The sequence below is a fragment of the Dermacentor albipictus genome, unplaced genomic scaffold, assembly GCF_038994185.2.
Source record: "Dermacentor albipictus isolate Rhodes 1998 colony unplaced genomic scaffold, USDA_Dalb.pri_finalv2 scaffold_22, whole genome shotgun sequence".
Taxonomy (NCBI): Eukaryota; Metazoa; Arthropoda; class Arachnida; order Ixodida; family Ixodidae; genus Dermacentor; species Dermacentor albipictus.
The window spans coordinates 727411-745523 of record NW_027225576.1 but is presented as its reverse complement, the minus strand read 5'-3'; the positions used below and the strand labels follow the sequence as shown (position 1 = coordinate 745523).

Below are 18113 nucleotides of genomic sequence, written 5' to 3'. Positions count from 1 at the left end.
TCGCAAAGTTCCCGCAGCCCATCGACAAGAAGGCAGTGCGTAGATTCCTTAGCTTGTGTGCCTACTATAGGCGCTTCGTGACGGACATTTCACGCATCGCGGAGCCACTAACACATCGAACCAAATGCGATGTCGAGTTCAAGTGGGAAACGCTGCAGGCCAACGCATTTCAAGAACTCAAATGACGCATGCAGTCGCCGCCCATACATGCACACTTCGACCAGGACGCCGATACCGAACTCCACAGTGATGCTAGTAGCCTAGGCCTCGGTGCCGTCCAGAGGAAAGACGGACTTGAACGGGTGATATTCTTATGCTAGCCGGTCGCCTTCAAAAACGGAATGCAATTATTCTACGACTGAAGAGGAATGCCTCGCCATCATTTGGGCTACACCGAAATTTCGCCCTTACCTATATGGTAGGCCATTCAAAGTAGTCAGCGACCATCACTCGTTGTGTTGGCTAGCTAACTTAAAGGACCTTTCAGGATAGCTGGCGCGGTGGAGCCTCAGACTGCAAGAATATGACTTCACGGTGATCTACAAGTCTGGACCCAATCACTCTTACGCCGACTGCTTATCACGCGCCCCCATTGATCCCCCGCTGCAAGACGACGAGGACGACGACGCCTTCCTTGGTATCGCGGAAGACTTCACTAAACAGCAACGAGCAGACCTTGAGCTAAAAGGCCTCGTCGAATATTTGGAAGGCAACACCGACGTTGCCCCTAGGGCACTGAGGCGCGGATTGTCTTCGTTCACTCTACAAAACAACCTGCATTGTAAAGAACTTCTCACCAGTCCGCGCCAACTAACTTCTTGTTCCATCAGCGCTGCGTCCAGAAGTAATACACGCCCTACATGACTATCCAACCGCTGGGCACCTCGGATTCTCCCGGACGCTGTCTAGGATACAGGAAAGGCATTACTGGCCGCGTCTGACCGCCCACGGCGCCCGTTACGTGAAGACATGCCGAGACTGTCAGCGACGCAAGACACCACCGACAAGGCCAGCAGGATTACCACGGCTAATTGAACCTCCTTGCAGACCATTTCAGCAGATCGGGATGGATTTGTTGGCACCGTTTCCGACATCAACATCCGGAAATAAGTGGATCGTAGTGGCGACGGAATATCTCACCCTCATCGCTGAAACTAAACATTTACCGAAAGGCAGCGCAGCCGAAGTGCCGAAATTTTTAGCCGAGACCATCGTGCTGCGAAATGGTGCCCCAGAAGTCCTTATCACCGACAGAGGAACGGCCTTTACAGCAGAGCTCATCCAAGGCATTCTATAATACAGCTAGACAAGCCACATGAGGACAACTGCCTACCGTGAGACGAAGGTCTCACGGTAGGCAGTTTAGAAGCTCCGTGAGACGAATGGTCTCACGGAGCTTCTAAACAAGACCCTCGCCGACATGCTGGCAATGTACGTCGATGTCGAGCACAAGACGTGGAGCGCTTTCTTGTCGTACGTAACCTTTGCTTACAACATGGCGCTGCAAGAAACAACACAGATCAGGCCGTTCAAGCTGGTTTACAGTAGGAACCCGACGACGACTCTCGACGCCATGCTGCCGGACTTCACCGACAAGAGAATCTTGACGTCGCTACCTATCTCCAGCGCGCCGAAGAAGCCCGTCAGCTCGCTTGCCTACGGATTAAGAACCAGCGGCGTACCGACAGCCGACACTACAACCTCCGACGACGCTATGTACAGTACCAGCCTGGCGACCGTGTTTGGGTTGGCACCCCAATACGCCGACGAGGACTCAGTGAGAAATTATTTCGACGCTATTTCGTACCCTACAAGGTCATCCGTCGCATTGGCGAATTGGACTATGAGGTCGTGCCAGACGGCATCTCGCATTCACAGCGGCGCCGAGCATGATCTGAAGTGGTCCACGTGGTGCGTCTTAAGCCCTTTTACGCACGGTGATGAACTTTTTTATTTTGTTGTTTCTCAGTTAAGAGTGCTTTTGTTTATTACCACGTTTAACCGTCCAACAAATGTTATCGCAGAGCACAGGACGCGCCCGCATGTATCGGAAGTTTCTGGAATGCTATCGATGGTTCCATTCGCAGTCACCGAACCTTGTGTAATCTGATTCCATGTATGCGCGACGCGAATAGCGTAGAACTTTGTAGAAGACACGCGGCTCCCTGCGATTACTCTGGAACATTCGACGACTGATGTATAAAAGCCGACGCGCTTGACCCGCTAATCAGATTGTGACGATCGCCGACTGTGTTCGCTGCTGTCGGCGTTCTTTAAGTGTAGCCTGTTTTTGTGGGCGCATGTTCGCCCAATAAAAGTTAGTTTCGTATTCCATAGCATTGCTACTGTGTTGGATGGACACAATTGTTTTGTACATCCGGCAAGGTTTAACGCAACCCGGGCTCAGGTCTCCCACGGGGGAACGTCAAGGCCCAGCCTCAACGCCGCCTCACGGGCTTGCTGGACTGCCTACGTCTGGATTCCGAGGTCTGAGCTGCACAGAGCGGCGGCCCACCTAGAGGACAGGGTCTCCGGAGTAACTGCCATCCCTCCTATAGCTACATTGCACTCCCACAGCATGTGTTTGAGTGTTGCTGGTCCTTCCTGGCACAATTTGCACGAGTCGTCCTGGTGCTTATCTGGGAAGATACGTTTCAGAGGAATGGATTAGGGAAGGTATTCGTATGGAGTTGCCTCCAGGCGACGGCCTGCCTCCTGTTCAATTGGGGACTCGGCGGTGGGTATATCCTTCTGGTGTTAAAATATGCACTAGCTGTGTTGTTGTATCTGGTGAGCTTGTCCCGTTCTGCTCGAGAAGCGTTCGCTGTCGTGCGAGAGGCGTTGCCCTGTTGAGCACGGCGCGTCATGTCTCGCGCCGTCCGGTGCGCCGTCTCGTTTAGGTTCGGGAGCGCGTCGCCTTTCATGGTGACGTGCGCGGGGAACCATGTGATCCTCGAGCTCGCGGTTTCGGATCTGCCCGCTTTGGCCAGAATGGACAGGGCTTCCTTGGAAATTCGACCTTTGGCGTAATTCTTTACTCCCGTTTGCGAGTCACTTTGCGGTCACTTCGCATTCCTGTTCTGTGAGGGCCAGCGCGATCGCTTCTTCCTCCGCTATTTCCGAGTGTTTGGTGTATACACTGCATGTGGTTCTGATTTTGGACTCTGCGTCTATGACTGCGGTGGTGTATTTTTGGCCGTTCGGATATTCGGCTGCGTCGACAAAGCGCGCGTTTCTCTCCCTGCCGAATGAACGGAGCAGAGCCTCGGCTCTTGCCTTTCTTCTACCTCGGTTGTAATCGGGGTACACGTTTCTAGGGATGGTTGCCACTGTAATGGTGTCTCCGATTTTGTTGGGGATTTGCATCTTCTGGCCGTGCTGGTTGTGGTACGTTATGCCGAGCGTGTTCATAGTGTACCTTCCCGTCGTGGTCGTCGACAGGCGTTCGAGCTGCGAGATGCGTTGTGCCTCAGCTATTTCTTCTAGGGTGTTGTATATGCCCAGTTGAGCCAGGAGCTCAGTGCTCGTCGATTCCGGGAGGCCCAGGGCTATCTTGTACGTTTTCCTTATGAGCGTGTTGATCTTGTTCTTTTCCCAGACGTACCAGTTGTGGTAGGCGGCTACGTACGCGATGTGGCTGACAACGAATGAGTGGATCAGTCGAATGACGTTTTCTTCCTTCACGCCCGCGTGTCTATTGGTTATTCTCTTTATGAGTCTCGTGGCGCTGGTGACTTTGCCTTCGATCTTCCTCACGGTTTCGTCGTTAGCTCCGTTGGCCTCAATGATCATTCCGAGGATTTTGATCTTGTTTACTTTGGGGATTGCGTTTCCGTCTTGGGTGTACAGGCCGATTTCTTCGTACTACGGGGGTCCTGGGTAGCTCTTTGGTCGCATGCCTCTGCCGGTGGGCCGTTAAATGAGTAGTTCGGACTAGCTCGGGGAGCATTTGAGGCCCGTTTCTTGTGAATGGCCGTTTGTAGTGCGTATTCAATTTGGCCGTCACTGCCGCAGTCCGCCCAAATCGTTATATCGTCTACGTATATATCGTGGTGGATTCCTTCGATTTCCTGTAGTTTGCTGGGGATACCCAGCATGACTAAGTTGAAAAGGAGCGGAGATATAACTGAGCCCTGGCGGGTACCTGCACTTCCCTGGGTTCCTTCTTCGAACTCGAGATCGCCCACCGTCAGGGTGGCTTTGCGATTGTTCAAAATGTCCCTCACGTAGGTGTAGGCCCTTTCCCCCAGGTTCAGATTAGACAACTGTCCAAGGATCGACTCGTGAGCGACGTTGTCGAATGCTTTATCCAGGTCTAGTCCTAGGATGGCTCTGGTGTTTCTTGTCTTGTCGTCAAGGGTATGGTTTTTTAGTTGTAACACGACGTCCTGCATGGACAGCGGGATCGGAAGCCTATCATGGTGTGGGGTAGGCTTCCGTCTCTTCTAGATGGCTGTTGATACGGTTCAGGAAGGCGTGTTCCAAGACCTTACCCACGCACGACGTGAGAGAGATTGGGCGTAGGTTCTCCAAACTCAACGGCTATCCCTGCTTGGGTATGAGGATAGCTTTGGACCTCTTCCAGTGCTCAGGGATGCGACCTTCTCTCCAGCACTTGTTCATATAGCCCGTGAGTTTGGTGACAGATTTGTCGTCCAGGTTTTTGAGCGTTTTGTTGTTAACCCTGTCCGGTCCTGGGGCGGACTTGCCGTAGAGTCCTTGGAGTGCCATTCTGATTTCTGCCTCACTGAAGTCTTCATCTAACTTGCGACTAGGACTGCCAGTGTACCGGCCGTGCTCGACCGTAGGTCGTTGCATGAGGTACTTGTCGAAGAGTTTCATGACGATTCGCTTCTCGCTCGCCGCCCCTTTCTCTTTGTCTAGAAGTCTCTGTATGTCGGCTCTTTGCTTGGATTTGCTTTGGGTTTCGCCCAGCAGGTGCCTCAGCAGTCGCCACGTACTTCCGTTGTGGAGTTGGCCATCCGCGGCGTTGCAGACTTCGTCCCACTGTTGCTTGCTCAAGGTTATGCAGTGCTCTTCGATTTGTTTGTTTATTTCTGCTATCTTTTTCCTCAGCTTTCGATTGAGCCGCTGGCCTTGCCATCGGGTTTGTATGGATTTCTTGGCTTCCCAAAGGTGGGCGAAGCGACTGTCCATTTTCTCCGTCAGGAATTCGGGAGTGGTCGTTTGTATGGCCTCCGCGACATCCCTGGGCAGGTCCGCGATCCATCTGTCAATGTCACCGATCGGCTCGTCATCTAGCCTGATATCCCGGTGCTTGCGGAACTTGTCCCAGTCCGTCCATGTTAAGCTTTTGACCGGGATGGTGCTTCCCGCTCGGGGAATCGTGATCTCGATGATCATGTGGTCGCTACCTAGGTCTTCTAGCGTGTTTCTCCAGGTAGCCCTCTCGATGCTTTTGATCATTGTTAAGTCCGGTGTGGTATCTCTTACAACCGAATTGCCCATACGTGTTGGGGCGCTGGAATCCGTGATGATCGTGTATTCCAAGTCTTGCGAGTCCTGCCATAACTGTTTGCCCTTTGTTGTGGTGTGGCCGTATCCCCAGGTATGGCACGGCGCGTTGAAGTCCCCACCCACTATTAGCGGGTTTAGGCCGGCGAGCTCGGCCGCCTTTTATAGCAGGGAGAGAAAACGATGGCGTCATTTGGATGGGTTACTGTATATGTTCATTATAAAAATGCTATTCTTTTGCGTTCTGTTAGGAATAATTTCTATCATTATATGCTCGGCCTGCGGGCCTTTAATCTCATGTTCTATGGGTACTAGGCCCTTTCTGATTAGTGTGGCGATGCCCCTACCCATTTGGAATTTAGGGACGAGGGCGCGGTGCCCGGGATGTTGGCCGACGCGCGCACGGTTTCTTGTAGCATTATCACATCGGGTTTGGGTTTCATGTTTCTGACGTATTGTTGTACGACAGGTTTTTTCCCCGGCTAGACCTCTGCAGTTCCACGGCCAGACCAATAGCTCTTCATCGTGTCTGGCCATCCTGGAGTCTTCAATAAGGAGCTGTTGAGAAACTGGAGCGGTGCGCGGGGGGCGGTGCCACCATGGAAACGTCTGAGATTACGGGATTTATATTATGAGTTCCTGTGTTCGGCTGTGGTGATTGCGACAGGGACGGCGCCCACATCGCACATTCTTCGAGCTTGGCCACCCTACCCTGGTTGTGAGGCTGGATATGGCGGAAGACAGATTGCCGATTGCACTTTGTAGTTCGGTAAGCATGACTTTTATTTGTGATCTCGCCTGTTCGGCGCGGCTTGTGTATTGGCTTTGTACGGCTCGCTTTTTCGCTGGTGAGGTTGCTTTGTGCTGTTCCTCGCCATTGTTGCTGGGAGCAGGAGCGCTGACGGGAATGGGTCTAGGGCGTAGCGCGGGAGGCGCGACCTTTCTCAGTTCGCTTACCTCTTGGGTTAGCTGTTGTACTAGGCTCCTGAGCATGGCGTTCTCACGTTTTATTTCTGCAATAATGTCATTGTCTATGTTCTTTGTGACTTGCAGTTCTGAGGCAGTTACTCCGTAGACGCCGCGCCTTGGCACACCCTTGACCACGTCTGCCCAGCTCACCTTTCTCTGGGAGGGCCTGGATGGAACTGGACCTGGCTCGGCCTGGTCCAGAGGTGCGACTGCGAGCTCTGCTCCTCGACCGGCTGTGCTGGCGGGATCAAGGGGTCCCGGTAGCCCACGTCGATCTGGACCTGCCCCGGCCTCTGGATCTGGATCTTGGCTTTTGCAGGGCGGGGGCTTGCTCTCCTCCGGATTCAAGCGGGGCTAAGAACGACACCCTGCGGGACGCCAGGGCAAGTGTACTGGCCAGCGGTTCAACCATCTGCACTGTGCACAAAGAAGGATCTTTTCAATAGATAGCTCCGAATCCACCGAAACATGCGTCCACCAATTGCATTATTTTTTACGGCATCAAGGATGGCTTCATGCGTTACGTTATCATAAACGATTTTACCAGGCGTAGTGTATGTCATTCCGTGTGCGGACTGTCGGTATGTCTACGTCGGTGAAACCGGCAACTTCAAGACAAGACTTAAGCAGCACGTGAATGACGTCCAGAGACAACACGTTGCATCGAATGCCTTGGCCGAACACTGGGCAGCCACATCACATAAGATTAACTGGGAGAAATCTCGCGTGATTACCAAGGAACGAAATCATTCTTCGCGTCTTTATCTTGAGTCCATAATCATCCAAACCACGGCGCACACTCTTAATCGCAACGAAGGCAATCTGCCAACCGTGTATGCCAGGTGCCTTAGGGCCAAACAATGAAATCTTGCTTACTTCAGTAAGGAAGCCTTCATTGCGGTGAGGCTACCTTATGTCACTCTGAAAGCTTCCTTACTGAGGGGCCCTCGGTGAAGGCTTCCTTGGTGCTTCCACAGCATAAGGTAGCTCCAAAGCTACCTTCATGCGTCCTTACGCCGCTCCTGGCCCTGAACGAGCGCTTCACCTCACTGCTTAACCACGTGACTTTTACTTGCGCATGCGCGCTGTCGCCTACCTGCGGAGAAGCGCGAGCACGGTACGTCTTGCCAGGCATGTTCGTCAAGGTCGATCCAAATAGGTCGCGAAGCTTCGGGCGAAAAGTGGTTCAGAACCTATTTCCAGCGACATCAACAAGCGGAGTTGTGGGAGTTGCGCTTGAAGCGCGAGTAGGGGAGCAGGGAACTACCACTGATTTAAAAAAAAAACTTTTAGTCAAGGGGAATGAATTTTTTATATTATTCGAGAATTATTTCCCAGTGAATTTGATTTAGGCGCAATCCGTAAAGAAATTATGACAGTGATTTATCATTATCAAAATATACCTTTTTCTCAGCGCCATATGAAGAAAGGGCGCACGCCATAATTATGCAGCGCAGCCCGGTAGTGCACGGAAAGGCGCGCTCGTAAAGTTCGTCTGCTACGACACGCCCCCTCGCATGTTTTGGTGTTTCGCTCCCGCATGCGTTCTGTGAATTATTGTGGCGCGAATTTACTTTTTGCTGAGCGTGGTGTTGTGAGGTACATTTATCGTGGGTGAAAGTGTTGACTATTGTGTCCGACGGGCACGGCGGCCTACGGGACGATGCGACCAACAGAGGACACCGAATGCTTTCCTCAGTACCCCCGGAAACGATGTGCTATGCAAGGGTGCAATACCAACACCCGTACGGCTGGCGTTACACTGCACCGGTTTCCACTCTTTTCTCCAAGGTGAGACAACACTATTACTATTAATGTCTTCCTGTAGGGTTTTGTGGCGTGTTTCAGTAGCGCTTGGAAAAAAAATGTTTCTGATGCTTCTGTTATTTTACAATTAACTCTTCGTTTTGACCTCAGTTTTGGCTCGGAGCTTTTGGTGTGAACTACGTCTGAGCTTCACAGCCGATTCCAATAGCGCAAATATTGTGTTTCAGTCAATTCAAATTCGCATCGCTTTAGTTGTCTGTATAAAAACAAGGCTCGTGATCGTTATTCTTGTGTTTAGATGCACAACTAATCTCTCAAACGCAGCGCTTCATACTCTGAGTTTCTGTGCTGCAGCCAAATCTTTACTGCCATAAGTTTCTTATTTGCTGTCATCGCCCTGTTTGGCTTTAATGAAACTTTTTCTCTTTTTTTTCCTTATTTATCTTAACGCTCACCTAAACATTGCTACTATGAATTTGCAGGCGCGAATCCTCGGTGAAATTTTGTGGGAACCCATGCCTACTAGATAAGACGCCGCGACAACTACGGTACAGAGTTGTGTGCTCGCTGCACTTTGATAGATCAGCATTCGTGCGGCCCGGTTTACTTCGTCAAGACGCAGAGCCTACCATATTTCCTGTTATCCGTAAGCATATCGCTGAGCCATCTATTGCGCGAGAATAGGCATGCCTGTAGTTGAAGTCGTTTGTAAAGCAGTGTGCTTATCTTTAATAGAACAAGAGGCACACATCGAGAGAATCGATCGAAATAATTGCCTTCGCATTCCTATGTAAAAAAACAAGGCATGTTTGCTACACCTTTATCACAGGCGACGGATCTAACACCCATGACGACAGCTGTGGTAACGTTGGCCTGAACCATGTCCAGCCTTCCAAGAATGAAGGTGACTTTCATTTTTGGTTGTCACGTATAGCTACATGGGGCATGAAATAAATCGTCCACATTACGTTTGCAGAGTCGAGTTTGTCAGGCCACGTGAGCTCGTCCATCTCGGATGGTGTCTCGCCAAGGGGCGGCCAATTGTTTGATAGCACTGCCGTGAAGAAATTATCCAGTGTAGAAGGTAACCTTGCTTTTTTATGCTAAGCCCACATATCAGGAGCGAAGTCGCTACTGTTCCCCGAAAATAAGTCCCCCCTCCCCGCACCAAAAAAAAAATATTAATAACTGCAGGGTGGAGCGCGCTAATGGACCACGGCGATCACACGTACTCCTGCCTTTCACTTGCATCTGTAGTGCCCCCGCAGGAAGTCCCAGGTAACTCCTGGCACAACGTGCTGCTCTCTGCGCGACTCTCGATCGGCATTTCTTTTTCCCTCCTTCTTTTTTTTGTGATCCGTGCTCGACACGCTAAAATGCACCATATTATCTCCCTCATTCGCAGAACACCGTCACAACATGCAGCTGGACGACACTGCTCCTGCAAGAGAGCCCAGCAGTAATGCGCCTCCCCAGGTTCCGACAGTTTACCCGCTTGCCGCAGGAAGCCCCTCGGAGAAGGAATTGCCTGGTGTAGAATGTAACTGTGCCTCTTTATATTAAGGCCACATATAAGGAGCGAAGACACCACTGTTCCCGAAAATAATTTCCCGAAAAAAAAAAGGCTACAGGGTGGAGCGCACTAAGGGACCACTGTGATCACATCTACGCCAGTCCTTCACTTCGATGCGCAGCAGCACGGCGGGAAGTCGCTGGTAACTTCTGGCTCAATGTGATCTTTGAGCCACTCTCGTCATTTTTTTGCCTCTTTTGCTATTGGTAGAGGTTGCACAAGCTAAAATGCACCATATTCACTCCCTCCTCCGCAGAACAACCCATTAAAATTCAGCTGAAGGACTCCGTTCCTGCACAAGAAGCCAGCGGTGACGCGGCTCCCCAGGTTCCGTCGTTTGGACAGACATCTAGGAAAAGCTCTGTCCCGGGCACAGCTGCTGAGACTGTTCGCAACTGTGAGCATATTACATCATCTAATATCATCTTGGCCATCAACGTGTCATTTTAATTTTACAGATGTGTAAGACACAAACAAAAGACACAAGCTATATGGAACTTTTCTCACGGGTGCAGAAATACATTTTGAAGAATCGTGTCAGCACCCTTTTAGGAATACAAGACGTCTGTTGATGTGGTCGCCTGCTATCGGCTGCTTGTGTTGAGCTAAATTAATTATGATAATGGTAAAGTATTACCAAAACGCAAAAGAAAAAAATCTAGAGGTATGTACATAGAGGCGATAATGATAAGAAAACAAATGAAAGTCTTTCAGGAGAGCAGTCGTTCTTCCACACATTTATATAAGGCTCAACATGTAAAAACAGAAGATCTATTTCTGCTATTTCTGTCACGCTTTTTGTGTGTGGGGGGGGGGGGGGGGCAATAAGACAGGCGTATGTTCCAGTGCATTGTTAAATGTTTGTCTATTTTCGAACAATAATTTTACTTAGTGTCACTGCGCTGAGCGCAAATTCATACATGAAATGTGCAGAAAGCAACTCTTCCGGTGCGCCATGAATAATTTGCCAAGCGGACGCCTCGTTTCTCAAGTACGCAGAAACATTCGCATCATTTTATTCAACGATGTAAATGTCGTCCGGTGCTAGAGTAATAAGTATTCCTTAAAGTTACGTAAACAGCTTTGTAAAAAGTTAAACACAATCTAGTCATGCGTGCGTATTGGCGAGACGAGTGACCTGTTGGGTTTGCGAGCTGTGTTCTGACGCTGTTATTATGTGTCTTTTTCATGTCAGTCGCCTTATCTGTTTTCTCTGCATTGACATCCGCATATACGAAAGGTTAAGCATAACAGCAGATGTCCTAGGGTTCATTTTTTTTTTTTGCAGAGGTGTAAGACAACGAGCACTGTAATTGCCGCCGGCTGTTCCTTTTTACACAGAGCACTTGTTCGTAGTAGCATATTACAAACAGCATGTGCTTTGCATTTTGCATCTTTTAATTAGGAAAGATTGAAGTATTTGCCTTCAAAACTCAGAACCCTGTCATAAAAAGTGGCAAATATCACATGCTCATCTTAAAGCCTTCTAACGTACATTTAACATCAAAGAAGCACACTTCTTAAAAAAACTCGCATCTTTCCACCCCCACAGCGCCCTGTACAAGTAACCAGTGCAGTCATCCCGACGCTCGGAGGAAAACCAAGAAGCTCAAGGCAAAACTGCGAAAACAGCAGGATTTGAACCGGAGGCTACAAAGAAGACTGCAGAGGCAGCGTCAAGCCCTAACGATTGAGGAAGTCATCCGGAGCGTCCGCTCACACGTGTCTCCAGCTGTTGCTGCACTTGTGGAGGCTCAGCTGAGGATGAACAATGTGAGCCGGTTTGGTCGCCGATGGTCAAGCCAAAACAAATCCTTTGCCTTAGGGCTCTACTTTGATAGTCCGAAGGGTTATAGGTACTGCAGGCGACTTCTTAGGCTGCCATCAGTGCGATCCTTGCAGTTATGGCTTCAGCGTTTGCCACTAAAGGCTGGATTTTTCCCGGAAATATTTGACCTTATGAAGAGACGAGCGACTAGCTTTTCCATGAGTGGCAGATCCTGCTGCATTGTTTTCGATGAAATGCACATTAAAAAGGAACTTTCCTACAACCCATCGCATGACAGGTTTGAAGGTCTTGAAGAATATAATGGTGTTCAAGGCAATAACCTCTGCAACAAGGCTCTTGTCTTTATGGCAAAAGGAATCCGAACGGCCTGGAAACAGCCACTTGGTTATTTTTTTGCCCTTCGGGGAACACTCGCAAGTATTTTGAAGGACCTTCTTTTGCAATGCTGCAAGTCCCTTGTGGACTCTGGCTTGCAGCCAATAGCGGTAGTCTGTGACCAGGGAAGCCAGAACGTGTCCCTTTTTGCAAGCCTAGTCACCACCGAGAAGCCGTATAGAGACATAGATGGAAGGCGGCTCTTCTTCCTTTTTGATGCTCCGCATTTACTTAAATGCCTCCGAAACATGCTATTTAAGTATGATTTCAGAGTAGGTGACCACCTTGTTAAGAGCCGTTACATTAGGCAGGCTTATGAAAAGGACCGCACGCACGAGATACGTTCGATTCCGAGGTTGACTGACAGACATTTTAACCTTACCTTCGCATCAAAGATGTCTGTAAAATAAGCCGCACAAGTTTTCAGCAATCATTGCGCTGCTGCAATGTACTGCACGATTTGTAGAAAGGATAGATCGCTTGTTTGACTGCCTTCACAGTTCACGCAGGGTTGCAAAGACACCTTATGCATCTTCGATGTGCAAAGGCTCTGTTCACAGAGAGTTTCTGGAGGAATGTATTGCAGTCTTTGAAAGCCTGCAAGTAGTTGGCTGTCCAAGGCAGCCGCCTTGCATACGCGGGTTCTGTTTAAGCATGCGGTCTCTTTTGATGCTATTTGATTATCTCACAATTAATTATGGATTCTCTTATCCTCTGGCCAGACAATTAAATCAGGACGCACTTGAAAACAGCTTTTCCATTATCAGGTCCAAATCAGGTGCGAACACTAACACTACAGCTCGTCAGTTTCAGGCCGCTTTCAGACATCTTTTGATAAATAACCTGTTCAAGCTGTCTGACAACTCTAACTGTGCCGAGGACATGACAACGGTCTTGGCAACTCTTCCTGCTGGCGTTTCGGCACCGTCTCCCGCTCTTAGTATCGGAAGCACAGTCCCGCTTAGTATTACATATGATTCTTCCTCCGATGAACTTTCGGACGTAGAGCAAAATAACCTCATTTATTTTGCTGGTTGGTTAGCGGCGAAATTTTTGAGGTTCCATGCCTGCGTCGGAACATCACAGAAATGTCTTCTGAGGGTAGAAGATGCGTCCTTTACTAAGGGCAACCAAGTTCTGCTTTATTTAAGCGTAAAAGGTACTGCGGAATCTGACTTTGGAAGCCTCTCACTTCCTTTCCCTCCATTCGTATCTTTTGTTGAAAGCTGCGAAAATGTTTTTCAGGAAGGCATCGGTAGCCTTTTCTCCATGGAGAGAGTAGGACATAGGTTGTGTACATGTCTTCATGAGAAGGTAGAAAATACACTCTCCATTTGTGAAGAGGATGTGTATAACGCCTTGTTCTCTCTCTTTACCCGAGTCAGGTTGCATTGGTTTGGACGAAAAAGAAATGTTGAATTTCAATGTGCACAAGTGAAGCGTCAAGCTAAGCAACAAGTCCAAAGGCTAAGGAGATGAAATTTTCCAGGGTATATGCCAGGCGGTGAGTGTGGCTGTGAAGGCAAACACATGTGAGAAAAAAAAGCAGATCGGTATATAATTTGAAGGAGTAACATAGGAGTAACGTGATAAGTGGTGTATAAGTAGTAAATTGTGCACTCTTTCTACACTGTAAAAAATTTCCGTAATTTTACGGAGGATTTCTGTCATTATACGGAGAACTGCAGATAAAAATGCGGAAAGTATGTCATATTTCAAAAATACGGCAAAATCTGCCGTTAATATACGGAAAGTGCTCTCCGTATTCAGCTTTACGGACATTTTCACTGTAATCATATAACGGCTGTGCACTGTTTTGGACGAAACAGAGAGAATTCCGTATTTTTGTTATGTGAACATCCGTATATTGTGAGAAAATTTAAGCTGTCTGAATGAGCGCTCGTACTCATAAAGTTTCAGCTAACAATACTTTATTGAACACGCAGACTGTACGCATTATGAAGATGCGTACAAAATGTGAGAGCTAGCCTTCTACCAATAGCTGCAATAACAGATCGTATAAATATATATACGCATCTTCTATTCCGGTCGCAGTTTGCCGCGCATATGGGCTTAGTAACGCTGATCATATTCGCAAATATATGCGTGTTCTCGCAATGTTCTCAAATTAAGCGCTTCGTAGTTAATAACACAGCATATATGTTTAAGTGAATGAAGAGCCGGGGACATACGTGCATACGTAAACAAGCTTGCGGCACTCGGGTGCTGGTGCACTGGGAATGACATTGGTGCTCTATACGCCAAAAATTGTGCGCACTCTAAATCAGTACCGAAACGCAGGGAGTGGTATAATGACCCTAACTGCGTTTACATTTTGCAACAAATGGTCTCGAAGGGGACTGGCGGCCAATAGATCCAAGTACAACGGTCGGAGGAAATTTTTGAATGCGGCAAGCAATTAACCCAAGTGTCAAAGGGCACTGGTGAACTGCAATGTTGTTGGTTGAACTCATTCCCATGATATTTACAAAATATCTCGTCTCTGACAATAGCTGCCCATTCATTGAGACAAATCGATTACGCATAATCTTCACTGTTCATGTGTTAATTCTTGCGATAAGATGTAAGCGCAAACATTTGGCGCTTCATCTTGAAACAAGACCGGTAAGCGCGCTCGTTCTTGTACGGTAGAATAAAGAACGCGAACATGCACCGACATGTGTGTAAACTACTGGAAGGTGATTGAAGATGAAGGACCTATTACCGTGCTAGTACAGTGTATACTGTCAAAAAGAAGAAAAAAATAATACGGAAAGAAAGAATGCCCAGTGCCGAGATGTAACGATTCAAGCTTTATTTCTTTTTGACCTAGGATGTAACACCATTAGTTCCATGTGCTTTATGCATGGGTAATGTTATGACACAACTCATTATTTACCCGTTCATTACATGCACCAACCAGCCCAAATTATCCCTGTACTAGAGCTTATGGACGCATCGCAGTGCACTGCTGTGCATTTCATTGTAGCACAGGGGTTTGCTATCGCCAGTAGCGAATGCTTTGGTTGACCTCTCTGCCTTTCTGCTTTTTGAATTCTCTCTCCCTTTGTATAAAACGCACTAACTTGTGGGAGAGAAAGCGTTCTCCTCTTTTAGAATTCAATCAATTGTCAAGCAATTATATTGCAGTTCCAGTAACTAGAGCACAAATGCGAAAACGAAACCGAATCTGTTCGGTTCTCCGCGCTCAGAGTGCGGCACCAGGGGGCAGCGCGCGCTGCGCGTCCGTTGGAGTGGCAGACAGAGCTGCACATGTGTAGTCAGCCGGCAGTTTTCGAGTTGTGTTGTAAATGTTGTTAATTCGCCGTAAATATCTCTTGATTTGTGCTCAAGAGTGGAGCAAGACCCCAAGGAAGAGAGATTGACGCATCGGGAGCGAAGAACAGAAACGATGGATGGTTACGCTGCTTGGGTCTCGGCACGTTCGAATTGGCAAAGTTCCGAATTTGTCGCTGTGTTGTGTACGCTTGTGCGCTCGTCATTTGCCGTCATCGCGCGGAGATATTTGCGCTGGATGTCTTTCACTTCGTGTACAAAACTCTGCACGCTGCGGCATCGAAGAAGTTGTCCTTTGTTTGGGTGCACGTATGCGCTTGGACACGGATAGCCTGCTTGCTCTCAACGGGTGTTCAACAGTCTACGCGCGCTCGTAACTTGCTCATGAGGTAAGCCCATTTTAATCTTATTTGGTTTGCATAACGTAGGTGTTAAAATTATGTGTGGTAAGCCGGTGTCGCGAATAGAAATATTGTTTCAAAAGACCACTATGCAACGTCTTAGGGCAAAAATGACGCATGAATGGGGAAAGGGATCACCAAATCTTTTCAGATCGATTCCAGTCGTAGCGCGATTGGCTCGATCGCAATTTCCGTGAGGTACTTCTAACCTTTTGTTCACTCGCGTTAAAAGCGTAGAATAAAACTGCGTTCAGTTGAGCTCTTGTATTGACGCTTGTATTGGCTTGAGAGCATACTGTATCCGATACACGAACTTCTGTTAAAATACGGAAATAAACGTTCGAGGCAATAGCAGTCGCTCACTACCTGTGATCTTTACTTTCTTGCTTGGGTGCACGTTTTAATTGTGACCAGAAAAAAAAGTTCTTTTACTCTGGCTGCCCTGCTGTGTTTCCTCGGTGCAACTTTTTGCGGTGCAGCAAGACGTGTTGCTTCGAATGATGTCTGGGCAGTCAAGGCATTCGTGTCAGTAAGCAAGCAGTAAACGGGGTATCAGTGCGAAAAAATTTGGACATACAAGAGAAGCGAATGGTATCATCATAGACTCTTTTATTTGACGAATAATTCAGTTGTATTACTAAAGCGGAGAGTGGATATGCATGAAAGCCAGATTGTATTGATACTCAGCAAAAACAAGGTAACTTATCATTACTAATCAATCCTTTTCTTTTACTGAAAGGCAAGTTGCTGTTGTGCTGGAGCTGAGAAGAGGTCTGCCGCCTGCAATGGGTCCATCTCTCGCAAGTTATTGCAGTATTGTAGCTCACAAGGTGAGTGGATTTTTTTTTTCTCTTAGCTGTTTGCCACCTGAATCATTACCATTTACTTAGCTGTGTAGGTGATCACTGTTAGTGACATTGGAGTGCTGGTAGACCAGCACTCCTTTATGATTGCAACGCATATATATGACAGAGTGCAGCTGTGGCAGTATGCAAAGGTATTACTCTATAAGCCAAATTAGGTTCTTTGAGGTAATATGTTAATATATTGATGACATTGGATTGTGGTCTAGCAGGCAAAAATGCTAAACAGGAAGAAATTTTAATTTGCACTTGGTAAGATGTGCAAGCAATTCAGGTTGTTATGCATGAAATGGTACATTTGTAGATGTCTTCTACAGTGCTGTAGTCCTGAATTGCTTCAGACTTGAGTGATACCACTATAATTTCTCTGTAGAGCATGCAGCACAGTTTAGCATTGGAGGAGGCTGGCATCAACAGGCGTCTACTTACTGCGAAGTTCAAGTGAAGTGTTACTGTTAGGGTGACTATATATAATTTATGGTTTAATTCTAATCTTGTGTCAGGCAGACATAGTTTACCCACTTGGTTAAACAATAGAGATGTAATATCTATGTATACAAGTATTACCCATTCATTTATGCCATTTAGACAATGGCAGAAATGCGTGGGTAATACTTGTGTACATAGACAATACATCACTACTGTTTAACCAAGCGGTGCCCCTGCATGCTAAATTTTACAGGGCTATTATTAAGTAATGTCAGCTTTTGTTGTAACATTAAGGCACCTTTTATATTATTACAGATTACCACCATTGTGCACCATCATAGTGTGATATTTACACTAAATGTATTTGACTTTGCTATAAAACCCTGCACAGCGGTGCATCATGAAATTTTTTTTATAGTTTCTGGCCTCAGAATGCACTTCACGTTATATTCTTGTTTGCAACAAGACTATAATGCAGGTTTCTCTCCTTATGTTTTGTGGCACTTCAAACTGCGGCGAGCTAAACCACTGGGCAGCAATACTGGAATCGCTACTGCGTGTGGAGCTGTCTTCAAACACACACAAGGAATACATCATTGCTTTTTTAGCTAAAAACAACGGACACAAGAAAGACGACAGAACAAGGCGCTACTCTCAACTGACATCACTTTATTGCGTCCCTCCTTTGTAGACAGCAGAATCTAGAATTACATGCGCTGTGAACACCATGTGCAGGAACCACCAACATCTGATCAAAAAAGCACACTCATGCGACAGAATAATAAAAAAACATATTGAGCACTGTACAAGGTTAAAGAAAGCACACTAATGCACTGTGACCCCAATGACTGTATGAAGAAAACTTTCGATAACTCTCTGGCGGTGGTATCACGGCTCTTTTTCAAAATCGTAGTATCACGAAACATTGCGAACCTAAGCGATCCATACCAACAGGCACAGGTTCCCATTTGGCTCAACATTGTAAAATATGGAAGTGCAAAGCCATGTTTTGTGATACTACGATTTTGAAAAAGTGCTGTGATACCACCGCCCGAGAGTTATCGGAAGCTTTCTTCATACAGTCATTGGGGTCACAGTGCATTAGTGTGCCTTCTTTAACCTTGTGCAGTGCTCAATATGGTTTTTTGGATCCCGTCGCATGAGTACGCTCTTGT

At 47.6% G+C, this 18113-nt stretch overlaps 1 protein-coding gene and 1 long non-coding RNA gene across 2 annotated transcripts; both read left to right on the top strand.

Annotated features, from left to right (window-relative positions):
* Positions 1-7921: 7921 nt before the first annotated feature.
* Positions 7922-9875, top strand: LOC139052397 (uncharacterized). Its single transcript, XR_011509889.1, has 5 exons — positions 7922-8235; positions 9041-9115; positions 9188-9295; positions 9406-9489; positions 9617-9875. It is a non-coding gene; the product is annotated as an uncharacterized lncRNA (long non-coding RNA).
* Positions 9876-12470: 2595 nt separating this feature from the next.
* On the top strand, positions 12471-13427 carry LOC139052395 (uncharacterized). The gene has a single exon (XM_070529488.1). It carries the CDS (start codon positions 12486-12488, stop codon positions 13425-13427), a length of 942 nt encoding a protein of 313 aa, XP_070385589.1. The 5' UTR covers positions 12471-12485.
* Positions 13428-18113: the final 4686 nt, after the last annotated feature.

What these genes read in the sequence shown, in the direction of transcription:
- LOC139052395 (XM_070529488.1), top strand. Translation starts at nt 12,486, where the DNA reads ATGTGCAAAGGCTCTGTTCACAGAGAGTTTCTGGAGGAATGTATTGCA.